Below are 9,068 nucleotides of genomic sequence, written 5' to 3' on the forward strand. Positions count from 1 at the left end.
AATGCTACTGACCAAAGCGGGGAGGGGGAGAAAGACGGGGGAATGAGAGAGATATGTAAGAGAAGCGGTGTGGTGGAAAGAGCACGGGCCTGAGAGACTGAGGACCTGGGTTCTAATCCCGGTTCTGCCACTTGTCTGCTGTGTGACCTTGGGGAAGTCACTTAGGTTCTATGTACTTCAGCTCACTCGTAAATTGAGGATTCAATACCTGTTCTTCCTATTTAGACTATGAGCTCCATATAGGGGCGGGCACTGAATCCCACCTGATTATCCCAAATCTACCCCAGTGCTTACTGCAGTACTGGGCACGTTGTAAGCGATGAACAAATAGCATTGTTGATGTAGTGGATAGAGCACGGGCCTGGGAATCAGAAGGTCGTCGGTTCTTATCCCAGCTCTTCCACTTGTCTGCTGTGCGGCCTTGGGCAAGTCACTTCACTGTTCTGTGCCTCGGTTACCTCGTCTGTAAAATGGGCATGAAGACCGTGAGCCCCACACAGGCCAGGGACTGCGTCCAACCCGATTTGCTCGCATCCATCCCAGCACTTAGTATAGTGCCCGGCACATTGTAAGCGCTTAACAGATACCGCAGTTATCATCGCTACCGTCCGACAGGAGGAGGTTGGAGGAAGGATGCTAAGAAAGGGAAGAAGGAAGAGGGAAGAGTTGAAAGGGAGGAAGGTTGGTTTGGAGGGGAGAGTTTAAAGAAGGAACTCCTTCTGACTGTAAGCTCGTCAAAGACAGGGACCTCATCTTTAACTTGTTTTCATCTGTGCCCCAAGTGCCTGGTCACGGCGGCCCTCAGGAGATGCCAGCGATGATGCTGGCCCCGGGGAGGGCCGGGTTCCCAGCTGTCCGCCTGCATTCCTCTCCCCCACAGGGCGAGCGGATCTGCCTGCTGCGGAAGGTGGACCAGAACTGGTACGAGGGGCGCATCTCGGGCACGGGCCGCCAGGGCATCTTCCCTGCCAGCTACGTGCAGGTGACCCGGGAGCCGAGGCTCAAGGCCTGCGAGGAGAGCCCCACCCCCGCGCACCTGACCTTGGCCGGCTCCCCGGGCCCCGGCTCTCCCCGCCTGGCCGCCGCCCGCTCGGCCCGCTCCCCGGGCTCCCCCTCGGCTCCCCGCAGCCCGGCGGATCCCACCGACTGGGGGGCCCGCACCTCTCCCCGGCGGGCTGGCTTCACCTTCCCGGCGCAGGAGCCCTCCCGCCTGGCCTCGCCCACCAGACCCCAAGCCCAGGTGAGGTCCCTCCCGCCTTCCACCACTCCCACCATCCCCATTCCTTGCTCGAGAGCCCTCCCACCTGACCTCGCCCACCAGATAATAATGATGGCATTTTTGTTAAGCGCTTACTACGTGCCAAGCACCGATCCCAAGCCCAGGTGAGGCCCTTCCCGCCACCCCTTGCTCCGAAGCCCTCCTCCTGGCCTTACCTCGCAGCGAGGGGCTGCCCCCTCCCTCCGCTTTCTTCTCTCATAATTGGGAAGTGGTCTCGGGCCCGGGCTCCTGGGATTTTCCAACCTCGAGGAAGATTTCCCCCGTGGAGATCTCCGATGCCCTGGCAAAGCTACTCCCGCAGTGGAGTGCTAGAGCGGGGACAGTCGGTGTCAGGGCTCAGCTGCCTTGCTGTTATTTTCAACCAGCCGGTGGCCAACAGTCAGGGCTGGGTCGTATAGCCATTCACTCTCCGGTCACCCTCCTGAATCGTCATCCGGGCTGGGCCGGGTCTCCCTCCACCGGCCCTACAAGCTGGTCGCTCCTCTAATAACTTCCTTCTCTCTTCCCCGTGGTCCCATAGAGTCCCAGTGCCTCTGGCCCCTTTCATCAGGGCCCCAGCCACCTCCCTGCACCTTCCGCCGACTCCTCCGAAATCCGCTGGACCCCGTGAGTAGAGCCGGCCCCGGGCACCTACCAGGGCCAGGAGTGGCACCGGGACGGGGCCTGGAGCCGGGGAGGAGCCTGGGAGGATTCAAAGGCAGTTGGGAGGAGCTGGGGGAGGGAGAGAAGGAAGGGATTGGGAAGATGCCACTCGGCGGAGGAGAGACCGGAAGGGTGAGGGTGCTCCCGGTCTCCCGGTGACGTTGCCCTCTGCCAGGTACCGAGCGGTGTATCACTATCGGCCCCAGAACGCAGACGAGCTGGAGCTGCAGGAGGGTGACCAGGTGGACGTGATGCAGCGGTGTGACGACGGCTGGTTTGTGGGTACGTCGCTAGGGACTGGCGGAGAGGGACCGGTGGCGGGGCCCCGTTTTGGAGCTTCCTCAAGCTGTGGCCCCCGCTGTGAGACGCCCCGCTGGGGAGGTCCCCAGCCGGGGAATCGCCGGGTCCGCAGGTTTTCCACAGACTGGCACGGCCCATCATCATCATCAATCACCAATCGTATTTATTGAGCGCTTACTGTGTGCAGAGCACTGTACTAAGCGCTTGGGCTGGGCCAGTGGGGAAGGAGGACCCGGTCAATGGCGTCCTCAGCGATGCTGTCTCTGCCTCACAAAGAGTCATGGGCCCCAAGCCAGGATCAAGTGGGCCAGCTATAAAAAGGGCTTATTTTGCTATCATTTAGGAACTTGCCGGGGCCAACTCAGACGGCCTGGCCTGGGCAGGTGGGACTGTGTCTGTTGATCGCTATATTGAACTCCCCCAAGCGCTTAGTACAGTGCTCTGCACACAGTAGGCGCTCAATAAGTGCGACTGATTGAATGAATGAAACTCACGGTAGTGCAACGTTCCATTTAAGTCAACAGTTCAATCTCCCACCAAGTCCTCACCAGGACAGCCAAATGAGTCAATCGGTCTTATTTATTGTGCACTTCCTGTGTGCAGAGCACTGTACTATGCGCTTGGGAAAGTACAATGCAACAGAGTCAGTAGACACAATCCCTGCCCACGACTAACTTCCAATCTAGAGGGGACGTCACCGGCTCTGCCCGTTGGTGGAGGGGTTAATGGGCAGTAGAGTGGGGAGGAGATGCCAGAGGCCTGGATATGCCTGGATATTTGACCAACCTGCTCTTCTACATGAGATAATTGATTACCCAGCGCTTAGAACAGTGCTTTGCACATAGTAAGCGCTTAACAAATGCCATTATTATTGTTATTATTACCGGCTGTGGTGCAGACAGTTGGGGAAAGACAGGGCAGCGAGCAGGCAGGTGAGGGTATTTATTTCCAACTCTGTCACTAGAGAAGCAGCGTGGCTCAGTGGAAAGAGCCCGGGCTTGGGAATCAGAGGTCATGGGTTCTAATCCCGGTTCCGCCACATGTCTGCTGTATGACCTTGGGCAAGTCACTTAACTTCTCTGAGCCTCAGTTATCTCATCTGTAAAACGGGGATTAAGACTGTGAGCCCCATGTGGGACAACCTGATCGCCTTGTATCCCCCCCAGTGCTTAGAACGGTGCAAGCGCTTAACAAATGCCATCATTATTGTAATCATTATTATCAAATTAAGCAAATCACTTTTCTCTCTGTGACTGTCTCCCCACCTGTAAAGTGGGGTGATCTTACCGGTCCCTTCCCTCTATGTCTAAGTATTCTGTGAGGACAGGCCGATGTGTTCTGCCTGAGAGAAAAAGACGGTGTAGAGCTCTGAGGACTTATTTTAGTTCTCTACACATTGGTAAATTGGGTGGGTTCAAATCCCGGCTCTGCCAATTGTCAGCTGTTTGACTTTGGGCAAGTCACTTCACTTCTCTGGGCCTCAGTTCCCTCATCTGTAAAATGGGGATTAAGACTGTGAGCCCCCCGTGGGACAACCTGATCGCCTTGTAGTAATAATAATAATAATAATGATGGTATTTATTAAGTGCTTACTATGTGCAAAGCACTGTTCTAAGTGCTGGGGAGGTTACATCATTAACAAAATAAATAGAATAGTAAATATGTACAACTAAAATAATTAGAGTAATAAATCTGTACAAACATATACAGGTGCTATGGGGAGGGGAAGGAGGTAGGGCGGGGGGATGGGGAGGAGGAGAGGAAAAAGGGGGCTCAGTCTGGGAAGGCCTCCTGGAGGAGGTGAGCTCTCAGTAGGGATTTGAAGGGAGGAAGAGAGCTAGCTTGGCGGATGTGCGGAGGGAGGGCATTCTAGGCCAGGGGGAGGATGTGGGCCGGGGGTTGACGGGACAGGCGTGAACGAGGCCCGGTGAGGAGGTTAGCAGCAGAGGAGCGGAGGGTGCGGGCTGGGCTGGAGAAGGAGAGAAGGGAGGTGAGGTAGGAGGTGGCGAGATGATGGACAGCCTTGAAGCCGAGAGTGAGGAGTTTTTGCTTGATGCGTAGGTTGGCTGGTAGCCACTGGAGATTTTTAAGGAGGGGAGTAACATGCCCAGTGCGTTTCTGCACAGAGATGATCCGGGCAGCAGCGTGAAGTATAGAGACAGGAGGATGGGAGATCAGAGAGGAGGCTGATGCAGTAATAATAATAATAATGATGGCATTTATTAATCGCTTACTATGTGCAAAGCACTGTTCTAAGCGCTGGGGAGTTTACAAGGTGATCAGGTTGTCCCACGTGGGGCTCACAGTCTTAATCCCCATTTTCCAGATGAGGTAACTGAGGCCCAGAGAAGTGAAGTGACTCGCCCAAAGTCACACGGCTGACAATTGGCGGAGTGGGGATTTGAACCCATGACCTCCGACTCCAGAGCCCGGGCTCTTTCCACTGAGCCACGCTGCTTGTAACCTCCCCAGCGCTTAGGACAGTGATTTGCACATAGTAAGCGCTTAATAAATGCCATTATTATTATTATTATTTTATTATTGTGGGCGGGGCGGTGTCGCTGTGCCGTTCTCCGATTTTGCCACCAGGGGGCAGGAGGGAGGTGCAGGTGGCAAAGCTGGTGGAGCGAGAGGGGAAGGGGAATCTACCTCCAGTTCTCGTTCCTGCCCCCAGGGGTCGCTGTTCGTTCATTCATTCATTCATTCATTCATTCATTCATTCATTCATTCATTCACTCAATCGTACTTATTATCATCATCATCACCATCAATCGTATTTATTGAGCGCTTACTATGTGCAGAGCACTGGACTAAGCGCTTGGAAAGTCCAAGTGGGCAACATCGAGCGACGGCCCCTACCCAACAGCGGGCTCACAGTCTGGAAGGGGGAGACAGACAACCAAACGAAACATCTTAACAAAATAAAATAAATAGAATAAATATGTACAAATAAAATAAATAGAGTAATAAATGCATACAAACATATATACTTATATACAGGTGCTGTGGGGAGGGGAAGGAGGTAAGACGGGGGGCTGGGGAGGAGGGGGAGAGGAAGGAGGAGGTTCAGTCTGGGAGGAGGGGGCTCTTGAAAGGGGCTGGAGAGCACCGTTCCCCTCCCCTCTCTCATTCACTCATTCATTCATTCATTCATTCAGTCCATCGTATTTATTGAGCGCTTACTGCGTGCAGAGCACTGTACTAAGCGCTTGGGTAGTACAAGTCAGCAACATATAGAGAAGGTCCCTACTCAATAACGGGCTCACAGTCTACAAGGAGCCATTTAGCAGCACCTGTATGTACGTATATATGTCTGTATGTATTTATTACTCTATTTTATTTGTACATATTCTATTTATTTTATTTTGTTAATATGTTTTGTTTTGTTCTCTGTCTCCCCCTTCTAGACCGTGAGCCCACTGTTGGGTAGGGACTGTCTCTATATGTTGCCAACTTGTACTTCCCAAGCGCTTAGTACAGTGCTCTGCACACAGTAAGCGCTCAATAAATACGATTGATGATGATTGATGATGACCGTCTCTATATGTTGCCAACTTGTACTTCCCAAGCGCTTAGTACAGTGCCCTGCACACAGTAAGCGCTCAATAAAATACGATTGAATGAATGAATGAATGAAAAAGTTGGCAAAACACTGAACTTTCCGTCTTTCCTCTCCCCAGGTGTCTCCAGGAGGACTCAGAAGTTCGGGACTTTCCCTGGAAACTATGTTGCCCCGGTGTGACCCGTCACTAAGGCAGTCTGGAGTGAGCCAAGTTCCCTGCCCGGAATCTCTGGTGGGGAGGGGCGGGTGGCGGAGCAATGCAGTCCGGGGACGGGCCGTCCTCTCCTCCGGCTCTCTGGAAGCCCCTCTCTGAAACCGCACTTTTTCCCTCCCGTCCCTGCACCGCCCCGCTGTGCTGCCCCCCTGGGCGGATTGGGCCGAGGCCCCTCTCGGGTCTCTCCCCGTCCGAGTCCCAGGGAAGAGAGATTCCTCCGGCGTGGGCACACCCCCTCTCCCCGGTGTGGGTCTCTCCGCTAACAGGCACCAGCTCCCAGCCCTGATTGAGACCACATTTCAGCCTCCTCCTGCTGCGGCATCTACTCTTTAATCGGAACCAGCTCCCCTAGCTTTACCCCATGGGGTTTCCTCTTAGCACGACCGGTTTCTCAGCCTAATACGGACCAAATGCCTCCTTGAGCCCCCTCCCCATCATCTCTCAGCCTTCCCCGGTCCCCCCCCGACTTTCCCTCTACTTCCCCTCTAGACTGCAAACTCATTATGGGCAGGGAACGCGTCTGCTAATTCTGTTGTATCGTGCTCCCCCAAGCACTTAGTACGGTGCTCTGCACTTAGTAAGCGCTCAATAAATACAGCCGTGATGGGTGGGGATGTATTCCTGGCCCGGACCAGAGGCTGCCTAGCGTTCCCCGGCCTCTGGTTCCTACTCTCCCGAACTAATGGACTGCAGGTAAGGGGCCCTTCCTAGGTCAGGTACTCCTGGTCCTGTAACTTTGGGAGCCATTAGCTGCCCTTTTCCTCCAGTCCCCCTCCAAGAGAGTGTAATAAAATGGAAATGGTCTCCCCCCTGCCTCTGAGCTCTCTGTGGATGGGTCGGGCCACGCCGGGGTACGGGGAAAGGAGAGAGGGCGGTTTCTTTCCACCGACACTTCCCACGGTCCAGAGGTGGATGGGGAAAAGCCAAAGTGGGGAGTGGCGTGGCCAGCCGGCCGCCGTGGGGCAGGGAGAGGGAGAGGGAAGCCATCTCAGCCCCCAGGGTTCACGTCGAAGGTGGTGGGATGGAGACTTATCAACTCCCTCACGGCCTGCTGGCCCAGCACACCATTTCTCGGGCCAGTAGTTAGTCTCTTTGGCCACTGATGTGTTTCTGAGGGCCTATTTTCCATGCCGACTCTTCTGTGAGAAATAGGGTTTAGAAGACTGGGTGGTGGGTGAATGCTTCTTAGGTAGAGGATGGCTGAAGACACCCCTCCCCGGGCCCGGCAGACACACACTCCACCTGCCCATCGCAGGAGGCCAGATTGGGCTTGGGCCTCTTCTGGGGCCGGTGTGGAGGGTTGGTGGTCCATTTCAGTCCTAGCTGCCCCCCTCTCTCTCTCTTGGCTTTCGGTGGGTATTCCCCTCTGCCCTCTCTGACACCCACGTGCCCGGGAGTGTCCCTGCTGGGGGGCTCCAGAATCCGGAAGGACCCTGAGGTGGAGCAGGCCTCGGGAGGTGCCAACGAGGAGCCGAGAAAGAAAGTCAGCAGCTGAAACCAGAGATGCACAGGGTACCTGTGTTAGCAGGAATGAGCCGAGGGGGTCTGGGTCACTTTAATTCTGAAAGGAATCAATCAGTGCTATTTATTGAGGGCTTACTGCATGCAGAGGACTGTACTAAGCGCTTGGGAGAGTGCAGTATAACAGAGTTGGTAGACACGTCCTCTGCCCTCAGTGGGCTTACATACAAAAACCAGAGTTCTGAGATCCTAGTGCTATTGGTGGCAGCGGTACCGGGAAGCTGGAGACTGGGAATTGGGAGAATTCATTCATTCAATCATATTTATTGAGCAATTACTGTGTGCAAAGCACTATACTAAGCGCTTGTGAGAGTACAGTATAACAACAGACGCATTCCTGCCCACAACCTGCTCACAGTCTAGAGCATGGTTTCCTCTATCTCCTGGGACTTCCCAGCTTTAACTCCCCCTCTAGAGTGTAAGCTCCTTGAGGGCAAGGAACGTATCTGCCAACTCTGTTGTACTCTCCCAAACACTTAGTGCAGTGTTCCACACACAGTAAGCGCTCAGTAAATACCACTGATTGATTTTAGGAGGAAGTAATGCCAAGATGGAAGCACTTGGGAGGGGTGAGGTGAATGAGGTTGTTGGTGTGGTGGGAATCCCCTGGTGGGGTGACACAGGGCTCCGGGGAGAGGTTTGACAGGACCTGGAGGTCCAAGGTCCAAGTTCAGCAGTCCCAGCACCTGCATGTGGGCCATGGTCTCTCGAGTCCCATTTGGGGCCTACAGATTGTGTAATCACGTACACAAGCACACCCCGCTTCCCTGCTGGGCCCCAAACTCATTTGTTTTTTAAAAGGATGGTATTTGTTAACTGCTTATTATGTGCCAGGCACCGTACTAAGCACTGGGGTAGATACAAGCTAATCGGGATGGACACAGTTCCCGTCCCACATGAGGTTCACAATGTGATCGCCGTTTTACAGATGAAGGAACTGAGGCACAGGGAAGCAAAGGGACTTGCCCAAAGTCACACAACAGACAAGTGGCGGAGCTGAGATTAGAACCCGGATCCTTCCGACTCCCAGGGCCATGCTCTGTCAACTAGGGCTCGCAGCTTCTTATCATTACTGCTTTTTGCTGCTTATCTCACTCCTGCTTTACCAAGTCTTCTTGCACGGGCCTTGGGGGAGGGATCAAGGCAATTGCCCTTACAAGACGGGGAGCCTTTACTTTCATTCATTCATTCATTCATTCATTCATTCAATCGTATTTATTGAGCGCTTACTGTGTGCAGAGCACTGTACTAAGCGTTTGGGAAGTACAAGTTGGCAACGTATAGAGACGGCCCCTACCCAACAACGGGCTCACGGTCTGGAAGGGGGAGACAGACAACGAAACAAAACATGTGGCCCTGGGTAGCAACAATGCACTCTCCTCTGCTGAAACCCGTTCAATCTGGTCCTCCTCCTAAGGCGGTTGCCATAATTTGCCCTAAAGTGACCCTCAGCAGGTCTGTGGTCCTGTGCTGGACATGGGAAGAATAGCCCGGGAGGCAGGGCTAGAAGTGGCCAAAGGCTGAGGCCTCATCACAGGCAGGGAATAGTC

At 54.2% G+C, this 9,068-nt stretch overlaps 1 protein-coding gene across 4 annotated transcripts in view; it reads left to right on the forward strand.

Annotated features, from left to right (window-relative positions):
• Positions 1-6,804, forward strand: part of SORBS3 (sorbin and SH3 domain containing 3) — a 30,667-nt gene extending 23,863 nt beyond the window's left edge. For 3 of the 4 annotated variants that reach the window (XM_038746983.1, XM_038746982.1, XM_038746979.1), the window contains exons 18-21: positions 881-1,240; positions 1,800-1,885; positions 2,097-2,203; positions 5,902-6,804. In XM_038746983.1, coding sequence (XP_038602911.1) covers positions 881-1,240; positions 1,800-1,885; positions 2,097-2,203; positions 5,902-5,963 — 615 coding nt within the window. In that variant the 3' untranslated portion in view covers positions 5,964-6,804. The remainder of the gene's footprint in view (positions 1-880; positions 1,241-1,799; positions 1,886-2,096; positions 2,204-5,901) is intronic. The other variant, XM_038746981.1, reaches the window with a different exon arrangement.
• The last annotated feature ends 2,264 nt before the right edge of the window (positions 6,805-9,068 follow it).

This window comes from Tachyglossus aculeatus, chromosome 5 (assembly GCF_015852505.1).
Source record: "Tachyglossus aculeatus isolate mTacAcu1 chromosome 5, mTacAcu1.pri, whole genome shotgun sequence".
Taxonomy (NCBI): domain Eukaryota; kingdom Metazoa; phylum Chordata; class Mammalia; order Monotremata; family Tachyglossidae; genus Tachyglossus; species Tachyglossus aculeatus.